At 58.0% G+C, this 18577-nt stretch overlaps 2 protein-coding genes across 5 annotated transcripts; one reads left to right on the top strand and one right to left on the bottom strand.

Moving 5' to 3' along the window:
• Window positions 1-1161: 1161 nt before the first annotated feature.
• MPST (mercaptopyruvate sulfurtransferase) lies at window positions 1162-9120 on the bottom strand. Of its 3 annotated transcripts, none has more exons than XM_054574517.1 (3): window positions 9104-9120; window positions 4923-5550; window positions 1162-1754 (listed from the first exon to the last, which is right to left on the bottom strand). In XM_054574517.1, exons 2-3 carry the CDS (start codon window positions 5515-5517, stop codon window positions 1456-1458), a joined length of 894 nt encoding a protein of 297 aa, XP_054430492.1. In that variant the 5' UTR covers window positions 5518-5550; window positions 9104-9120; the 3' UTR covers window positions 1162-1455. The 3 variants fall into 3 exon arrangements, with proteins under 3 accessions (XP_054430492.1, XP_054430491.1, XP_054430493.1); XM_054574516.1 differs by lacking the exon at window positions 9104-9120 and adding an exon at window positions 9006-9083; XM_054574518.1 differs by lacking the exon at window positions 9104-9120 and adding an exon at window positions 7284-7407.
• A 32-nt stretch (window positions 9121-9152) lies between these two features.
• On the top strand, window positions 9153-16661 carry TST (thiosulfate sulfurtransferase). 2 transcript variants are annotated; one of them, XM_054574519.1, is made up of 3 exons: window positions 9153-9360; window positions 10089-10704; window positions 16200-16661. In XM_054574519.1, exons 2-3 carry the CDS (start codon window positions 10110-10112, stop codon window positions 16496-16498), a joined length of 894 nt encoding a protein of 297 aa, XP_054430494.1. In that variant the 5' UTR covers window positions 9153-9360; window positions 10089-10109; the 3' UTR covers window positions 16499-16661. The 2 variants fall into 2 exon arrangements, with proteins under 2 accessions (XP_054430494.1, XP_054430495.1); XM_054574520.1 differs by lacking the exon at window positions 9153-9360 and adding an exon at window positions 9388-9467.
• Window positions 16662-18577: the final 1916 nt, after the last annotated feature.

Here is an 18577-nt window from a genome sequence, read left to right on the forward strand (position 1 = left end):
ACAGGGCACAGGCCAGCCCTGAAACCAAGAGTGATCTGGCCCACCGGTTCCCGTATGAGGCCGAGACACCCTGAGCTAGAAGGACGGCCCCTGCTCCGGGCCCCAGGCTTGGTCCTTGCCTGAAATCCCTTCTTCCAAAGGACCTATTATACCTCATTTTACAGCTGAGGCAGCTGAGGCTCAGTGAGGCTGGGGCTTACTTTGGAGCTCTTATTCGGGAAACCAGGATTCTATTCTGTGGGGTCCCCTCAGCCCCGCACACGCGGGAGGGGACCGGCACCGCCAGAGGAAATGCAATGGGGGCTGTAAGTGAAGAGTAAATTCAGAGCCAGGACATCCAGGCCTGGTCCTGGCTCTGTTGTAACCCCATTGGGTCACCTTGGGAAAGCCGCTGCCCCTGTTTTTTTTCCTGCGAGGGTCCCCCCCCGCCCCCCCCCCCCCCCCCCCCAATACCGGCTGACTCTGGCCCTTTGCTATTGACAGGTGCCTTGGGGGCGGGGCTGCAGAGGGGGAGGGGCGACCCAGGCTCTGATGGGGAGCATTTGGGGCCTCCTCAAACAGCTCTGTCCACCTGTGCACAGAAGACAGAGACAGAGGGAGGGGCACAGAGTCCCCGCGTGAGGGAAGCCCGCAGGAAGCGGTTCTCCTTGAGCAGAAAGCCTGGACCTCCCTTGGGTCTGCGCCCTGCCAGCAGCTCCAGAGGTGACCCTCCATCTGTGGACTCCCAGAGTCTAAAATTACATCCCCCCAAATTAATTAAAAAAATTAGATTCTCCTCCAATTTAGCTAAACTCAGCCATTGTCCAGTATATCCCGATGGGCTGGGACAGGCCGCCTCAGCATGGTACAGCCTCCGGTTAGGTTTTAGACCCATCTCTGTCTGGAAATGAGGTGTACTACTTACTCACTGGGGGCTTTGGGTGGGACTCCATACATAGCATGGCAAGATTCACCTTAAATAGCCCAGAAGCCAGAAGGAAGACCCCCCCCACCGCCGACAGTATCGGGGGGAGGGCGGTTTGCTGGGGGCACTCTGGTCACATGAATGAAAGGGCTGTGGGCCCCGGCACAGCTCATAGGCTGGGACAGCTTCCCCAGACCCTCAAGCTCCGCGGAGCCCCCTCTGCATAGGAAACTGAGGCAGCCTCAGAGTCAGAAGCATTTAGCCGTTAGCTGTTTTATTTCCTCAACCAGAAAACGGAAGGGAGCCGGGGCCCAGCTCAGTACCAGGTGGGTGGCTCCCCTTCCCCTGAGCCCACCGCCACCTTCGCTTCTGCCACCACGGGGAACCCACACACGTCAAAAAGAGCTCCTGGCTTCTGGGATGTCACCCCGTGCGCCACCTGAGTTGCAGGAGGAAATGCTCTTCTGGTGAAAACAGCCTCAGGACAGCCCAGCGAGGCACGGCTGGGGGCTGGGCATCACCGGAGCGTCCTGCGTTGCATGTTGCCCAGCTCAGCGGGTCTTGCCCCGGCCCTCGGAGATGACGTGTTCGGGCTGGGCCCGCATGTACCACTCCACCCAGGAGCCATCATAGATGGCCACATCAGGCTTCCCGCAGAGGTAGGCCCCCAGGGCCACGTGGCAGGCTGTGACGCCGGAGCCACACGTGGCCACCAGCGGCTGGGCCAGGTCTACCATCTTGTCCTGGAACAGGCGGTGGATCTCCTCGGGGCTCTTCTCCATGCCCTCGCTGGTCATGAAGTCCGTGAAGGGGATGTTCACAGTGCCGGGGATGTGGCCAGGTTCAATGCCTGCGGCAGGGGAGCAGGGGGAGGGAACAAACACAAGGGTGCTGTGAAGGGCCCCGCAGTCCGGAGAGCCTCCCATGTGGCCAGGGCGCTAAACCCTCTGCGGGCATCAGCTCACGTGGTCCTCACACCTGGAAGCCCAGGCGCAATTTACGGGTGAATATTCCCATTTTGCGGGCAGAGGTGGCAAGGTTCAGTACTGCCCAAGGTTGTGCCTCTAGCAAACTGCTGGCTGCAACCTGAACTCAAGACTCAGGGTCCAGCAGAGCCACACGCTGTCCCTGGTTTCCTGACGACTATGTGTCCTGGGGCAATGAAGATAAACAAGACCTCTGCCTCCCTAGAACGGGAAGCACTTGCAGGCAAGAAGTTTCGATCTGGCAGGGCAGACGGGCAATAACAGAATAATCGCAAGCATGATGAGTGTTACCAAAAGGTCCAGCTGCCTGGGGCACGTCACAGAGAGTGAGAATAGCTGACATTACCGGGCGCTCACTTTGTGCCTGGCGCTGTTCTGAGTCCTCCGTCTGTATTTTCTCCTTTAGTCCTCCCCCAAACTCTATGGCAAGGAATCGACTGCCCTGCCTTTTGTACGGATGAGGAGACTGAGGCACACAGACGAACCTGTCCGAGTCAGGACGGGCACGCAGGCCCAGGGCCGCTGCGCTAACCATTAGGCAGCACTGCCGGGGAGGGAGGGGCTGGTCTTCAAGAAGGCCCTGGAGGGTGAGTAGGATTCAGCCAGGTCTGGGCCATGGGGGCTGAGAGCACCCCAGGCAGAGGGGCTCCTAGTGGATAGGGAATAGCATGGTGCTGAGAGGGGTTAAAGGTTATCGCAGCAAAAGCCCAGACTGTGGGTGGGCTGAGGTCACAGGGGAAACCAAGGCAGGTGGAACCACCTTAGCAGGCCTGGATTAAGTCTTCGAGCTCTGACATGACCGCAAGGGGAAATCAGGCTTCCATTTTCCAAAGACTATTTGGACTGCAGCGAGCAGCGCACGGGCAAGGCCAGAGAACCATTCATGTAGAGGGCTGTGCCTTCACCCTGCCCCCACCCTCCCCAGGGCTCCCAAACACATGACTCGCTTTCACCACTGGACATTTGTCCTCATCACCTCTGATTAGGCCAGTGTGGCTAATACTCCCATTTTCATACCAAGGACTGATATTTGCAACAAAATAAACCCTAACAGCCCCTTGGTCTCTAGGGTAGCTTCTGCCTCAGTTTCCCCCTGCAGTGGGGTGACACTCCCACAGGGAGCTGCTGACCCATGTCACTCTCTCTTCTCGGGACTTCATGTATGGCTAGCGCTCGAGTCCAAGGCGAGGTTGGACTGTGTCACGCAGTTCCACTTGACAGATGCAGAAAGCGGGGTCAGTCAGAGACACGTCAGAGAGAATAGCTCAGAGCAAAGCAACAGAAGAAGCTCTCAACCCAGGTTAGCTACTGCCAGAGTGGGGCTGTCCGCACGCCTTGAACCCCACCCAGCAAAGCAGGCTTCCCCTCCCTGCTGGGACCATGTGGCCAATTACAGGCGCCCTTGGCCAGGTGTCGGGCTGTGGACTGGGGATGATGCGACAGGGATGTTCTGCACTGGTTTAGAGCAAGCCTTGACACATATCAGCTCAGTCCAGCAAGGTAACAGGCCTGCTTGGTGTTACCTCATTATCTCCCATTTCAGGGGTGTGCGAGCACAGCTGAAGCGAGCAGGACAACCAGAGAAGCACATGGTAATCATATCACTTCCCGTTCTCGAGCGCATGCCATGCATGCCAACACAGAGCAGAGTGTTCACACTCTTGCTGCCATTTGACATTTGCTGCTGACCACGTCCTTTAAGTTCCATGCTTAGCTGCCACCTCACACGTGCAGAAGCTTCAGTTCGGAGAATAGGTGACCTGCCTGCCAGATGTCACACAGCCAGCGCGGGCCGGGGCAGGGCTCTGAACCCAGGCCTGGCTCTGGCTGGCCGTCCTCTGTTGCTTCACTCCCTGTCCCCACCACTCCACTCCCTAGGGGCTGGACTGAAGGATGCCAAAGGTTCAAGGTGGCATCCTTTATCCAGCTGACATGCATGAAATTGCCACCTATGTACGCTTAAAAATGGTTGGATACCAGTTTTCATATGGTTTGACCAAATGTCAACATTGCCCCGCAAGGTTCTGTGTGGCACAGACCTTCTGGATTTGCCAAACCTCTCTGAGGCATCGATTCTGTGCCAGCTACTGGGGGAGCTTCAGGGCGCCCTGGGAACAAGGACAGCCTTGCCCTCGGGCCATCCGAAACAGTGCCAGGGCAGGGTGAGCCCACACGGCTCTGCCAGCACAGAGAAGCTCCGACTCCAATGTGGGGGCACGGGGGTGCCACTCAGGGAGAGCTTCCTGGAGAAAGCGGCAAGTTCCTTACGCCCCCCGCCCCCACTTCCCCCCCATGATGTAGGCACAGGAGTGGCTGGGGAATTACTGGCCCTTTGCTGACATTCAATGTAAGGACTCCAGGAGTTCCACACCTGGCCAGGCTGCTTCCTGACACTTACGGCAACATCGCTATTCTAAGGTTCCATTTCCTCCTCTTCTCTATGGTGACACAGACACCTCGATGGATCATTAAAAAGCTCACACCAAGTGGCTGCTGACTCCCCCACTGGTGGAGACCCTTCCCAGCCTCCTACGGGGCTTCCCTGCAGGCTTCTTGCCTGGAGAATGGAGCTCCAGGCAGAAGGCCCTCCCCCCCCCCCCCCGCCCCCCGCCCCCCCCCCCGCCAGGCAGCAGCCTCTAACTGTCAGTCCCTCTTCCGTCACCCACAGGGATAGCACAGACTGGATTAGGCTGCATCTCTTTGGCACTTCTCCCAGACTGGGCTTGCCCCCACGCCACCTATTCTGCAGTGACCCTAAACCCACAGTACTGGGTTCTCACACATATACAGGGCACCCTGTGTTCCCAACAAATTTCAGGTAGTCACTGCCCCAAGTATGGGTTGGGGGGAGAAGTATTAACGGCCCTCATTTGAGAAATAAAGCCAGTGGGGCTCAGAGAGTGAGGTGGCTAGAAACCAAACCTTGGGTCCCTACCCCAGGCGGTGTCCTTTAAAAGAAAGGGCAGTGCCCAAGGCGCGCCTGACCCTCCCGCCCCAGGGTACCTCCCAGGCCCTCTGGTCAGCGCTGTTACCATCTCGGGGCTCGGGATCGGTGCCCCGGAAGCGGCCGGCGGCGCGGGCGTCCACCACCTGGAAGCGCCGGGATTCGATGTTCTCCTTGACATCCTCGTACGTCTTGACAAAGGTGGGGTCCAGTGTGGCTCGGAACTCGGCGGGCACCGCGCGGCTCTTGCCAGAGCTCAGCGGCAGGCCCTGGCGCAGCCAGTTGCGGAGGCCGCCGTCGAGCAAGGACACTGTGTGGTGGCCGAAGGCGCGGAACATCCACCAGATGCGTGGCGCAGAGTAGAGGCCCTGGTCGCTGGCGTCGTACACCACAACGTGGGTGGTGGCACCCACGCCCAGGTGGCCCACGTATTCGGCGAAGTGCGCCGCACTGGGCAGCATGTGGTCATAGGGCGACGTGCGGTCGCTGCATTGGTCGATGTCAAAAAAGGAGGCGCCCGGGATGTGCCGTTCCTCGAACTCGACGCGCGCGTCGCGGCCCAGCTTGGGCAGATACCAGGAGGCGTCCAGCAGCTGGAGGGGCTGCCCGGCGCGCGGGGCGCGCAGCGCCTCCGCCACCCACTGCGCAGAGACCAGCGCACGGAAGAGCTGCTGCGGGGCCATGGCGGTGGCAGCGGCGGCACTGGGGCAGCAGGCCTGGGAGACAGGGAGGGAGGGTGTCAGCAGGGAATCTGGGAAGAGGCCTGCCTGCGGCTGGGTCTGCGGCGAGGCCGTTGGGGGAGGTGGAGCCGGGGGAGGGCAGAGTCCAGAGAACACAGAAAGTCAGAGGTGGTGAACCCTGGTGCAGACTTATATCGCTGGGTTTTCTCTTCCCCTCCCCCGCCAGGATATATACCCAGCACAGTGACCAAGTGACCATGACCCCTAGAGGGAGCCAGGAGGGCCCCTCACTGCTGCTTGTGGCGGAAGAGTGGGGGAGACAGGGAGAGGGCCCAAGCAGGGGAAAGCCCTCCCAGCACTTTAAAGTAAGGGCAGGGGGCGGCAAAAAGCCCTAGCCCCTCCCTAGATGCACCCAGCTAGCTTGCAGACCGAGGAGGGTCTCCGTTGGAACTCGTTCAATGAACATTTACATAATCAGCCGAATAGGAAGAGTAGCTGGAATTCTCTGGGCCCTCGCTGTGTGCCCCATTCAATCCTCACAACACAGTACAACACAGCAGGATGCGAGTAGGCTCTGGAGTCTAGACTATTTGCTGAGCCTCCTCAAGAGGTTTGGCATTATTCTCACGTTTCACAAAGGGGGCCACCGATGCTCACAGAAGTGCACTAACTTGACCACGGTCAACCGCTGAGAAGGGGTGACAGCAGACTGCACACCAGGCAGTCTGACTCCAGAATCCGGACCTTGCCGACAGGCGCTGAGATGTTGCCCCTTGAAGCCTGTGCTTTCTCTCTGGATCTTGTTGCTGCAGCAGCAACAGTGACTTAGGGCCTCACCCCCTCTCCCCTCCTCTTCCCTGTGGGCCAGCAGCTGAGCACACAGTAGCTGGCAGCCTTCCCAAGCCCAGGCGCTCCCAGCTCCCAGCGCATTGAGCCCCATGTGCACGCAGCCCTTAGTCCACTAGGGGCCCCTGTGCAAATTAGAGAAAGGCGCCCCTGCTTCAAGGTGGAGGCAGAGCTTCTAGGTCAAGCCCCTCAGCTGCACACCCCTGGGCAGGGCACGGCCTTCACATCTGCACCAGACCCCACAGTCCTGCCACGAAGAGGAAGAGGGAGGGTGGGTGGGCAGAGAACAAGAGTCTGGAGGAAGGCTCTTTGGGCCAGTTTACAAGCTAAGCACTGCAACAGGTCTTGGGCAACCTCAGGATTTGAAGCCAGAATTCCCGGGGCTGGACTCTCCTTCCCCAGCCCGAGCTCAGCGATGAGCAGGGCCTAAGAAAGCCCACAGCGTGCTACCTTATACCCAGCCCCCTCCCCCAGTCTCCCTGCAGGCGGACTTTTAGGAACCACTTGGCCCACAGGGCCAGGCCCTGTACCAGATACAGAGAAACTCTTGCCACAGGCTGGCCTGAGAAACAAAGTACCTAAGGAAAGGCTGGAGTTTAGTGGGAGCCCAGAGGGGCCACTTGCTCAGCAAGACTTCCTTGCAAGAAGGGGAAATCCAAACTGATTTGACCTTTTCAAGGGCCCAGGGAGCTTGACCTTCATGATGTGGAGGCTGCCAAGGGGGCTTTGGTTAAGAGGGCCATCCCAGAGTCTGCAGGTTACAACGCAGCTGGGTGATGGGTGATGTTGAGGGATGTGGTGGCCCCCTCTTGAGAACCAATGTGTGAACCGTAACAGCCCCTGGTCCCCACCATTCTTGGGGCTCCTCCTTTTTTTCCTCTTAAGGATACATTTAGAGCGAAAAGAATCAGTACAAATTTCACCTTGCAGCTTAACAAGTTAGCTGAGGATGGACAAGTTTGTCTTCCTGGCCCATCATTTCCATTTCTTTCTTTCTTTCTTTCTTTTTTTTTCCCCCTAATCCTTACCCAAGGACATTTTTTCTTTGCTGTTTTAGAGAAAGGGAGAGAGAAACATCAATGCAAGAGGAAAACATCGATTGGTTGCGTCCTGTACACACCTGGACCACAGACCGTGTGTGCAGGACTGCATGGGACCTGGGATGGAACCGCAACCTAGATATGTGCCCTGACCAGGAATCAAACCCATAACCTTGCAGTTACGGGATGATGCTCCAACCAACTGAGCCACATGGGCCAGGGCCATTTCTATTTCCTATAATGGGGCCTTTTAGCAAAGATTAAGTCATGAATGTAGAGGGCCACGGTGATGCACTATATGTGCACTGCATGTGATGACTGGTGTTCATCATCATTCCAAACAGTATAATAAAAACCCCATTGTTTCTTCACAGTTATTCTCATTGGTGGCCTTTGAAAGGACAGCTGCAAATCTATAATCTAAAAGACTGGGAGGTACAGGGCCTGGGAGAGCAGGCAGCGTGTGCCGCACAGGGCGGGCGGGCTCTGGCCCCTGGGTGCCGGGCAGGCCTGGACCAGTGTGGCTGGGTGCTGATCTGGGAGTGAGGGACTCCAGGATGGACAGGACCGCCCCTGGCCCGCCTCAGGAGTGTGAACACCCCTCTGGGGGAAGTGCAAACCCCGGGCCGCCATCGGATGGGCCCTGGAAGAGCAGGGTCCCTCTCAGACGGGCATTCTTCAAGGACTTCACCAGCCCTGTCCTTCCTGGAACCTGCTCTGCCCCCACGGCAGAGCACAAAGCTCAGAGGTGTCACTGGATAAATGCTTATCAAAGTACGGTTTTTTGCAGCTTCCTGCAAGAATACAATTATTTCAGAATAAAACAAATATTTTAAAGGGGATAAGAAAAGCATTCCAGGCATATGTAACAGCACATGCAAAAGCTGAGTATGCCAGTGCGGTCCCATTAGTTGTTAGATTTTCAGGAATTATGCCCACTGGTTGTTAAACACAGCCATGAAAAATTAAAGTACATAAACTTACAGTTCAGTGAAAAAACAAAGGCAATTATTTTTAAAAGTATAAGGCCTTAAGATTGGCAAGGTAAACAAAGGTACCCGTGCCCTGTGACCTTCTGACCTCCCGCTGCCTGACCTCAGCTACACGAGGTGCTCCCAAGGCAAACAGCACAACTTTTCTCTCAGGTCTTTAAATAAGCTTCCGGTCCTCTCGGCCCGGGTGGTTGTCGGAACTAAGCAACACCCTGGGAGAAAAGTGCCTCTCCACGCAGGCCCTGACACAAGTTAGTTTCATTTCGCTCCAGCAAGTTCCTTGCCATGTTCTCCTCCTGGCACCTCTGGGTCAGTTGGCCTCTCCCTAGCCTATCAGGCTTTTTTAGTCCCGCCTCCCTCCCTCCTGTCGTTTCTGGTAGCACCAGGTGTCCCCCTCCCCCATCCAGGCTGCCCACCCGCCACTCACTCCCACCCCACCTTCTGGGCGTCCCGAGCGCTACAAACAGCCAGGCTTAAGGCAAACCCAAGGGTGCGCCTCCCCTCCGAGACCGCGGGCCCTTCCTCCGCTCCGGCCCCGCAAGGGACCCTGCGCCGCCAACCCCAACGATCGGCCTCCCCCTAAAGCACTCAAGCGGGACGCCTCAGCAGTTACCCCGGTTTCGGGCTCTCGGACTCCGGGCTCAGCCATAGGCCCCGCCGCAAGGTGCCCCCTCCCCGCGCCCGCAGCTGTCCCCTCCTCTCGCCACCAACCTGCGGCCAAAGGGAGGAGACTCGGGCACAGCCCCCCGCCTAGGCCACTCGGAGCCGCTGTTGCCCGCGCCTTCCATTGACAGGCCTGGGGGACGCCTGCGCGGCCGAGCTTTGCTCCGCGCCGCCCCGGTGCCTCCCGGCGTCCCCGGCCGGTCTCTGGGGATTTGGGACACGCTGCGCGCGGAGTGGTGGTCGGAGGCGGGCGCGCCTGGACGGCTGGCAGCGCGGGACCGAGGCGGGTGGCGCACGTTACCCCCGTGAGCGGCGGCGCTATGGTTCAGGCCTGCTGGGGAGTGTCAGGCTGGGTTTGAACACCGACTTCCCCAGCGTGCAGGGGCGGGAGCCAGGGCCGCGGAGAGGGCGAGTAAGTTCGGTGGGGTGGGGGTGGCGACCAGCGCCCGGGACGCTCAGGATTGAGCCGCGGGTCGGGCCACCTGCGACCTAGGGGCGGGACCCCGTGGCGAGGGCGGGTGCGATGCCCCAGGATCCCCTGACCCAGCGGGGGCAGAGGACACCGAACTGGGGCCGGACTGGGGCATTCTGGTGGCGGGTGAGCCCGGCTGCCAAGAAACAGCGAGGCCAGAGGCGCGAGGGAGAGGGGCGGTGCGGGACTGCAGCGAACCCTCCCCCACGCACCTACGCTCCTGCCCTCCCAGGAAAGGGGGCTCGAAGCCCAAGATGCAATCTTCCCCTGTCTTGGGCATCTTTTCTTGCAAGGTCCCGAGGGCAAGTATCGTAGCTTGTAGGGCCAGTTCCCCCTTGTAGACCTCAGACCTCTTGCCACACCGTCTTCCGGGAGGGGGGCCCAGGGAGGGGCGGAGCAGAGAGGCTTTCCTTTGGGAACCCGCACTCCACGCTTCAGACCACTGGGCTGCTGAGAGCACGCCACCCTGGAGGATTCGGTGGGAAAAGCTTCTCCCGGGTCCCACCGCGCTGAACACACGGTCCTCATACGCGTCTCTCTCCCGGTTCCCACCCGCGCCAGGTGAATCGCAGAGCTGAAACCATGGTTCAACAGGTGCTCTACCGGGCGCTGGTCTCCACCAAGTGGCTGGCAGAGTCCGTCCGGTCAGGAAAGCTGGGGCCTGGCCTGCGGGTACTGGACGGATCCTGGTACTCACCAGGCACCCGGGATGCGCGCAAAGAGTACCTAGAGTGTCACGTGCCTGGCGCCTCCTTCTTTGACATAGAGGAGTGCAAGGACAAGTCCTCACCCTACGAGATGATGCTGCCCAGCGAGGCGGGCTTCGCCGACTACGTGGGCCGCCTGGGCATCAGCAATGACACCCACGTGGTGGTGTATGATGGCGACAACCTGGGCAGCTTCTATGCACCTCGGGTTTGGTGGATGTTCCGCGTGTTTGGCCACCGCACGGTGTCGGTGCTCAACGGTGGCTTCCGGAACTGGCTGAAGGAGGGCCACCCGGTGACATCTGAGCCCTCACACCCAGAGCCCGCAGTCTTCAAAGCCACCCTTGACCGCTCTCTGCTCAAGACCTATGAGCAGGTGCTGGAGAATCTTGAATCTAAGAGGTTCCAGCTGGTGGATTCCCGGTCCCAAGGGCGGTACCTGGGCACCGAGCCGGAGCCAGATGTTGTAGGTAGGTGTCCCAGTGGGCGGGATGCTTCCTGGGGAGTAATGCCCAATGGAAGGATGGGGAGTAGGCTGTCTTCAGGTTTTGCCTGCAGTACCCCTATGTAGGCCTCAGTTTTTCCATCTGTAAAATGAGAGGATAGAGCCAAACCTAAAGGCTTTTCAGCTCTGGTGCATGCAGACCTGCATATGTGGTCCTGTAGTCATCTGCTGACTGGCCATCTAGCATCTGCAAGGGACGGTTTCACCAGAGGTGACCGGTGACCCACAACCACACCCAGGCGACATTTGCCCAGCATTTTGCCCCACATTCCCAGAGGTGTGTCCTTGAGGCAACACATGAGTCACTCACTGCATAGAAGCGTCTCAGGGACACCTAGCTTCTGTTCTTTAGAAACCCTTAGAGACATCAACAATGTCCTTCTCCCAACAGCACCCCCCCCCCACCCCCTGCCATTCTCCCAGGCCCCCTGACCTTTCCAAACAGCTGTAGCCTGTCCACGGATCTGTAACAGTGCCTGCCGTCTCATGCTGAGTGCTCAACATTGCCTTGTCTCATCCAATAAGGTTAATATCCCCATTTTAGAGGGGAGGGAATGGAGGTACCAGGGTAGTTAGAACTTGGCTCAAGTAAGGGGCAGAGTCTAGCTTCGGATCCCATGCTGCCCAGTGCAAACCAGCGATCTAAACCGGGATGCCCTGCCCTTTTGCCCACCCCCACCTTGCAGGGCCAGGAGGGAGCTCCCCTCCCCCTGCCCCAGGCATCCACAGGGAGATGGCATGTGATTTGTCCCTCTCCTGTGGAGGATTCTACCCTGCTGGGTGTGGGGATGGTCTCAGGAGAGGAAATGCAGAGTTCTAGAACCTCCTAACAGGCCTCGGGCATCGCCCCTGCTGGGTGGGCGCCCCAGTGCTCTCAGGGCCGCTCGCGGCCCGGGCTGGCCTGTCCTCAGCCAGGGCGCCTCTGCAGAGCCTCGCTCCTGTGCAACATTTTGCCTGACCTGTTGAAAAACATCTCTTCTTGTTTGTGACTCCGAGGAAGAGAACTCTGAAAGCTGCTCCCAACACTTTTTGAGCTGGAGGGCCTGCAAGGTGCCCTCATGGGGCAGAAGGGAAATTGAGGTGCACAGAGGAAGGGACGGGCCAAAGGCCACAAGGCTAGTTAGTGGACGAGTCAGGGCAGTGCAGGGCTCTGCCGTCCCCATTGTGGTTTTTTCCAGGCGTGTGTGTGTTTTTTTTTTCCTGGCCCTGCTTACTCTCTGAAGGTCCCGGGTTGACAATTCAAGTTTGTTTGGCACCTTCCAGAGGCTCCTGGCACGGAACTCCTGCAGCCCCCTGCTGGTCTTGGTTCAAGACACCTTCTCTCCTTAGGTCTTTAGCTGCCACTGGCAGAGGAATGTGGGCCCATTCCCCTAGCTGCTTTCCAGCATGTCCCGAAGCACCCGAGAATGAGTGAGGGGAGAGTTTAGACATCCCAGACTCAGCCTCCTCACGCCCATTTTATTTGATTTATTTTTATTTCTTAAAGATTTTATTTATTTATTTTTAGAAAGAGGGAAAGAGAGGGAGAAAGAGGGAGAGAAACATCACACGCCTCCAACTGGGGACCTGGCCCACAACCCAGGCATGTGCCCTGACTGGGAACCTAACCGGTGACCTTTCGGTTCACAGGCCAGTGCTCAGTCCACGGAGCCACACCTGCCTGGGCTCCTCACTCCCATTTTAGAGATGAGGAGCCTGAGGCTCATACGGGGGGCTGGGGAGGGGGGAACTGTCTGTCACAAGCTTGTGCCCTTTGGAGGCCTGGTGTTTTCCAGCAGCCCTGCCCCCCACCCTGGGGTTCTGCTCCCACCTTCTCTACCTCCTCCTTTCTGGAGCCCTGGGCCCCTCCTTTGCTGTGGGACCTTAATCCAGTTGCTCAGCTTCTCTGGGTTCCTTTACTATAAAACCAGAAGAGTAATGTCAGCCCTTCCCACCGGGGGGCGCATTCATTTAAGTGCAGCAGTGGCTGGAAGGGTGTTTTGAGAAGGGCCAGGAACCTGGCAAAGGCCAGGACCATCTAGAAAGGCATGGCGGAGGTGGCACTTACTCTGCCTCGTTTTCTAAGAGGCCTTCCGTACAAGACATTTTGGGGACACAAGGGCACATGAGGCTCTGCCCAGTTCCTGGTCGCCGACTTGGGGTGGGCCTGGGGAGGCAGCCCGGGGGCCAGGCAGTCCAGATGTAACACCGAGGGACATGTGGGTGGTGGGCCCTGGACATCCCTGGAAGGCGGCTCGCCCACGAGGAGCTGGAGGCAGGGCCTTAGAACCTGACAGCCGCTTCCTGCACAACTCAGGCAAGCAGCGCCCCCTCTGGCCTCGGCGTGGTGCCCCCAGTGCCTTTGGTCCTGGCCGTAAGGGAAGCAACAGGAGAGCCAGACGCCTGAGTTTATATCCTGGTGTGGCCCTTCGGTGGGGCCTTGAGCAAGACCCTTCACCCCTGAATCCTTATAGGGGCTTGGGGGAAGGGACAAAGCAGAGGTAGGAAGTGATCCAGCTCGGTATCTGTATAAACCTCTCTCCCTGCCCCCTTGTGGGGGAAGGAGTGAGGCTGAAGAGGGAGGATACTGACCCGCAATGAACACTCTTTGCAGAACCCTTTACTCTCCTCCACACTGGCAGCAGCCCTGCATGGGGAGGCAGGTGCGGGCTGGAGTTGGTCCCACTCGGCTGGTGGGGAGAGGGAGCCAGGTGGGGAGAGGGAGCGGAGACTTCCTTAGTGAGGCAGAGTGACCCAGATTTGACCCCAGTCTGCAGGCATTAAAGCGGGGCGTTTCCCAAGACTACTGTGTGTGGGCAACCACGGGGACGGGGAAGAAAGGGCCCAGCCCTGTGGTGTGGCTATGGGATCCTGGGGCCCCTTTGCCTCTGTCTCTCCCTTGAAGGTCTGGGGGCCAGAGTCAGAGGCGGGCCGGGGGGGTCCCGCCGATGCCTCCTAGTGGCCAGGGTTGGGGGCCAGTCACTGGGGCCACGTGCACTGAATTCCCTGGTGTCTTTAGGAAGAAAGAGCCAAACAGGTTTACCTGGCTTTGAAAAGCCACACCTATCAGTAGCCTCGCAAACTTGACTGGCGTCTTCTTGGCCCAAACTGGAACGCGAAGTCCCAGACTTGCGAGCGGTTAGGGAGAATGAGAGGTTGTCTCACCCACTCCGCCACCCCAGCACCATTTCCAGGGAAGCGCAGGGTGGTTAAAGAACACGGGCTTTGGAGTCAGACAGACCTCACTTCACTTCACACACCTGTACGGTGTGTCCTGGGGTAAATTTCCTCACCTCTCTGAGCCCGGCTCCCCTTTAGGGCCGGTCCTTGAGAACCCCTTGTTTTGGGGCCTGATGCCAGACAGCATCAGGAGCATAGGGGCATGCTCGTTGGGGAAGCGTGGGTGAGGAGCCGAGCCTGCAGCTGGAGTTGGACTTAGGAGAGGAGCAGAGGACCTTCTGGGCTCCTGCTGGCTGTTCTCCAACGTGCTCTGGGCCAGTTTCATCCCCCCTGCTCCCGCACCCCACTCAGGAAGGCAGTTCCTGCTCATTCAACTTCCTCAGCCAGGCCCTGAGCCCCAATGGCAGAGATGGCCAGCTCAGGGCCTGCCCAGTGTGGGAGGCGGGGGGTCCACAGAAACTCCCCGACTTCTTCACTCCAAAGAGGGGCCTTTTATGTAATCAGAGGAAAACAATGAAGCTGTTTCATCGGGGAAAGAAAAACAGCATTCAGGGCTCAGCGAAGGCTTGTGCTTTTAAATGCACCAAATCTGGCCCACTGCGTGGGTGCTGAACATTTATTTTAACGTCAGGTTTCTAGGCAAAGAACACCCTTGAAGTCAACAGATGAGTTGCTCCTCATTGGCAGGGTTAGCACATATTCAATCTAGATTAAAATTCCCAGGTAAAAAGGTGAAATTACCACGGGAAGAAATTGCTATAATTTTGTAAGTCAGACGTCTCGTCAAAGGAAGCCTTGAGTCGTGCCAGCAAATTGCGGAATCCTCTTTGACCTTGGGCGGGAGGAATGGGTGCCGCTGGCATGGCGGCACACCTCCTGTGTGCCCGGGGTCATTAGGGGCTTTTGGAAGCAGCTAACATCCCCCGTGAGCCTGTGAGATAGGTGGGGTCGTCTCCCCATCTCGCAGGCGGGGAGAAGACACCTCAGAGGCGCGGGGCCTGCCTGGCTGCACAGCGCCCCGTGACTGCCCCGGCGACTCTGCCCCGGGGTCCTCTCCCACCGCCGCCCACCCTGGTCCTGCTCCTGCCGTCGGAGCGCAAAGAGACACTCACACGTGCCTTGGGCCCCACTCCCAGTCGGCCAGGGCGTGGGGTGCTCGAGGAAGGGAAGAGTGGCCCGGCCATGCTGGAGGCCAGGCCAAGGCCTTGACCCTGCGGGGGGCACCAGCCCTGGCCCTGGTCCCGCCCACTTTGCCCAACTTGCTGGCTTTTCTGAAGCCAAATTTGGCAGACTCACTGGGCGCAGAGACAGTTCTGGAATGGGCCTCCAAGCCAGCCTAGACCCCCATCCTGCTTCCATCTAAGCCTCTCCATGTGGCTAGGAGAGGCCTGAGAGATAGACCATGCTGCCCGTGTCTCACCCGCCCTCTGCGGTGGGCGGTGAGGTGGTGGGAGCCGCAGCATCCGAGGGGGGAGGCCCGATCTTAGTACTCAGCGCTTCCCTGCTTACGACAGCCCTGATGCGCGTGACCACTCTCGTTCCCATTTACCCAAAGGGGAAACTGAGCTCAGAGAGGTGACTTGCTTAAGATCACCTTGCTGGTAAATGGCAGAGTGGGATTTGAACTCATGCCTTACACCAGCCTCCTTCCACAGCAGTGTGCTTTACCGTAAAACCTGGTGACTTCATGTAATCCCGGGTCTGTCCGTACCTTTCCGTGTGGCCTCAGGGAAGCCATTTTATTTTGCTGGCCTCGGTGTATTCATCTGTAAAATGCAGTCCCATTAATATTAATGGATCTTGTGAGTATTTAACATGCATCCTCCTTGCTAGGCCATGCTCTCAGAGGATGGGGCGGAGCCTCTCCCTTTCACCTCTGTGTTCTCAGCAGTTGACACAGCACATAGCATTCACATTAATCCTCTCATTTGCTCTTCTCAACAACCCTACTCTCATAGGGGTCTGCACCACTGAGCCCATTTTACAGATGAGAAAACAGGTTCAGAGAAATGATGCGATTTGCCCAAGGTAAAGGTTAGTCAATGGTAGGGCTGAGACTCGAATCTCCGTCCTCTCAAGCAGGCATGATTTTGGACAGCACCTTGTCAAGGCAGGTCTGCGGGGAGGGGGCACTTTGAAGTCATGAATAAACTGAGCTCTGAGAAGGGCAAAGACATTATTTTTATTTGTGAAGCTCCCCATCCTTATAGCCTCAGCTGGTTGCCACCTCCAGGCCTCATTCGCCCCCCTCCCCATGCCTTCCTAACTCTGTTCTTCCTTCTGTCCTCTGCCCCTGCCCAGGACTGGATCCCGGCCACATCCGCGGTTCGGTCAACATGCCGTTCATGGACTTCCTGACCGAGGATGGCTTCGAGAAAAGCCCAGAAATGCTCCGAGCTATGTTCGAGGCCAAGAAGGTAGACCTTGCAAAGCCCCTCATTGCCACGTGCCGGAAGGGTGTCACCGCCTGCCACATTGCCCTGGCTGCCTACCTCTGTGGCAAGGCCGATGTGGCCATCTACGATGGTTCCTGGTTCGAGTGGTTCCACCGGGCCCCGCCGGAGACCCGTGTGTCCCAGTGGAAGGGCGAGAAGGCCTGAGCACTGAGCTTCTCCCCCACTCACCCACAACTCAGCCAGTTTAGTGACTGGCGTCGCCTGCGGCTGCCTCGTACCTCTTCAGCCAAGGAGACTAACAAGGGTTAGAATTGCTGGGTAAAACTCTCCTTCCCCCACCAACACTGGAATAAACGTGGCTTTCTCCGAGTCACTGTGTCTGCCCGCCTCTCCCTGGCTGCCATCCTTGCCCTGCACCCCTCACATGTCCACCTCCTGCAGATCCCTAGGACACACTAAGGGAAGAAACCTCCACAGCAACCGCCAGCTGGGGAGGCCGCTTTGTTATTTCATTTTGGCAAAGGAAGCCGCCCGTTGTCCCGCGCCAGGTCGAGCCTGCTGAGGCCCACCTGGCAAGGGTGCCAGGAAGCCAGAGAGAAAGGAAGCCACAGCTAGCCAGCCACCAACACTCGCCGTAGGTCCAGCCCTCTGGGTGTATGGTGGGGGGCAGGTAGCCTTCCAAGTGACTGTTCAAAGAGGTGTTACCCAACAGGTGCCCTGGGGCTTCAAGAGAGGTGATGCTCAGAAGCAGGCCAAAGAACAGAGGTCTCCACCTTAGGAGACCTTCTGGGCTCAGAATAAGACCCTCTGGGAGCTGCCAGGGTTGGGGTGGGGGCCCTGGAAGAGCAGCTTCGGTCCCTGGGACAAAGTCTTAGCGCGCCGGCAGTGCGAACCAGGAAGATGCTGTAGAAGAAAGTCACCTGGTGCCCTGGACCCATGTGCCTGGGTTTTGTTTTCCAGAAGTGGGCTCTTTGGATGATTCCAGGCCCCCCCCACCTCCTCAGGGTCCCCTGCTGCTCACTCTCCAATTTGGAAATAAGTTCATTGTGGGTAAAATGCTAGTAAACAGCATCATGTGCTATGGTGAGATCGTTCCTGAGAGGAAGGGTCAATTGATATAGCAAACTTCATTGTTGTCTTATATTAAGAAATTGACACAAAAAGAAAAAAGAAAAAGAACTTGCCACAGCCACCCCCACCTTCAGCGGCCAGCACCCTGATCAGTGAGTGGCCACCCACATCGTGGCGGGACCCTCTGCCAGCAAAGAGATGATGCCTTGCTAAGGGCTCAGCTAATGGTCAGCATTTTTTAGTAATAAAGTATTTTCAGTCAAGGTGTGTATATTGTTTTTTGGACATGGTGCTATTGTGCACTTAATAGATCAATAGTGTAAACAGAACTTTTACAGGCACTGGGAAACCAAAAAATTTGTGTGACTTGCTTTATGGGGATACTCACTTTGTCGTGGTGGTCTGGAGCCACACCCACACTGTCTCTGAGCTGTGCCTGTGCTGTTAGGCGCCTCTAGGCAGTCAATACAGGGGACAAGAGCAACGGAACAGGGGACAAGAGCAAACGCGGAAACCAGTGGGGAGGCAAGCGCAGGTTAACCCAGGCAGAGGTAGGAGCGGTTTGGACCCAGGGCCGAGGGAGGGTGCGGAGGTGGGTGAAGGGCCCACGAGCCTGCCGTGCTTTGAGAGGCTTGCCTAGGGGTCGCTTATGGGGTCAGCTCAGAGCTATAGGTGGCGCCCCTCTGTGCCAGGCAGTGTTCCAGGCATTTCACAGAAGTGACTTCGTTCAGTCCTCACTCGTAGCCTCGGAGGTGGATTATGTATATTTCACATCTGAAGAAAGCTCAGCAAAAGAACATGGACAAAGTTGCCCTTCTAGTAAGTTTCAGGCCCAGATTCTGGGAGCCCCGAGTTTAACCACGATGCTCTCTGCCCCCTGGGGGGATCTTGAACAGGCTGGGCATGCAGGAGGTGTTCCCCGTACCCCCACCCCTGCTGGGCAGCAGCCAAACGGGGCTGAGCTGCTGGCACCAGCTGCGAAAGCCACTCCCCCTGGTATAACCCTCTGCAGCCCTTCTGTGCAAGAGGCGAGCAGAGCCTTGCCGTCCCAGTCCTACTCTTGTTTTACTGCTAGTCCCTGCTCCCTTCACATCCGGCTCATCTTTCCCTCTCCGCCTCCGTCCCCTTGACCTACACTGGTGCTCATAGACACAGCCATGCCCTGGGATGTGGTGGGTGCTTAGGGGGTGCTCGCCCCTCAGGACTGGCTTG

The sequence above is a fragment of the Pteronotus mesoamericanus genome, unplaced genomic scaffold (assembly GCF_021234165.1).
Source record: "Pteronotus mesoamericanus isolate MK-2021 breed Mesoamerican mustached bat unplaced genomic scaffold, CSHL_Meso_final contig_263, whole genome shotgun sequence".
NCBI classification, from domain to species: Eukaryota; Metazoa; Chordata; class Mammalia; order Chiroptera; family Mormoopidae; genus Pteronotus; species Pteronotus mesoamericanus.

Excerpts from the sequence above, each read along its gene's own strand:
- TST (XM_054574519.1), top strand. The coding sequence starts at position 10,110 with ATGGTTCAACAGGTGCTCTACCGGGCGCTGGTCTCCACCAAGTGGCTG. Across the intron at positions 10,705-16,199 it reads GCCGGAGCCAGATGTTGTAG|GACTGGATCCCGGCCACATC; the intron begins GTAGGTGTCCCA and ends GCCCCTGCCCAG.
- MPST (XM_054574516.1), bottom strand. The coding sequence starts at position 9,041 with ATGGCTGAGCCCGGAGTCCGAGAGCCCGAAACCGGG. Across the intron at positions 5,551-9,005 it reads TCCGAGAGCCCGAAACCGGG|GCCTGCTGCCCCAGTGCCGC; the intron begins GTAACTGCTGAG and ends CCTGTCTCCCAG. Across the intron at positions 1,755-4,922 it reads CGATCCCGAGCCCCGAGATG|GCATTGAACCTGGCCACATC; the intron begins GTAACAGCGCTG and ends CCCCTGCCGCAG.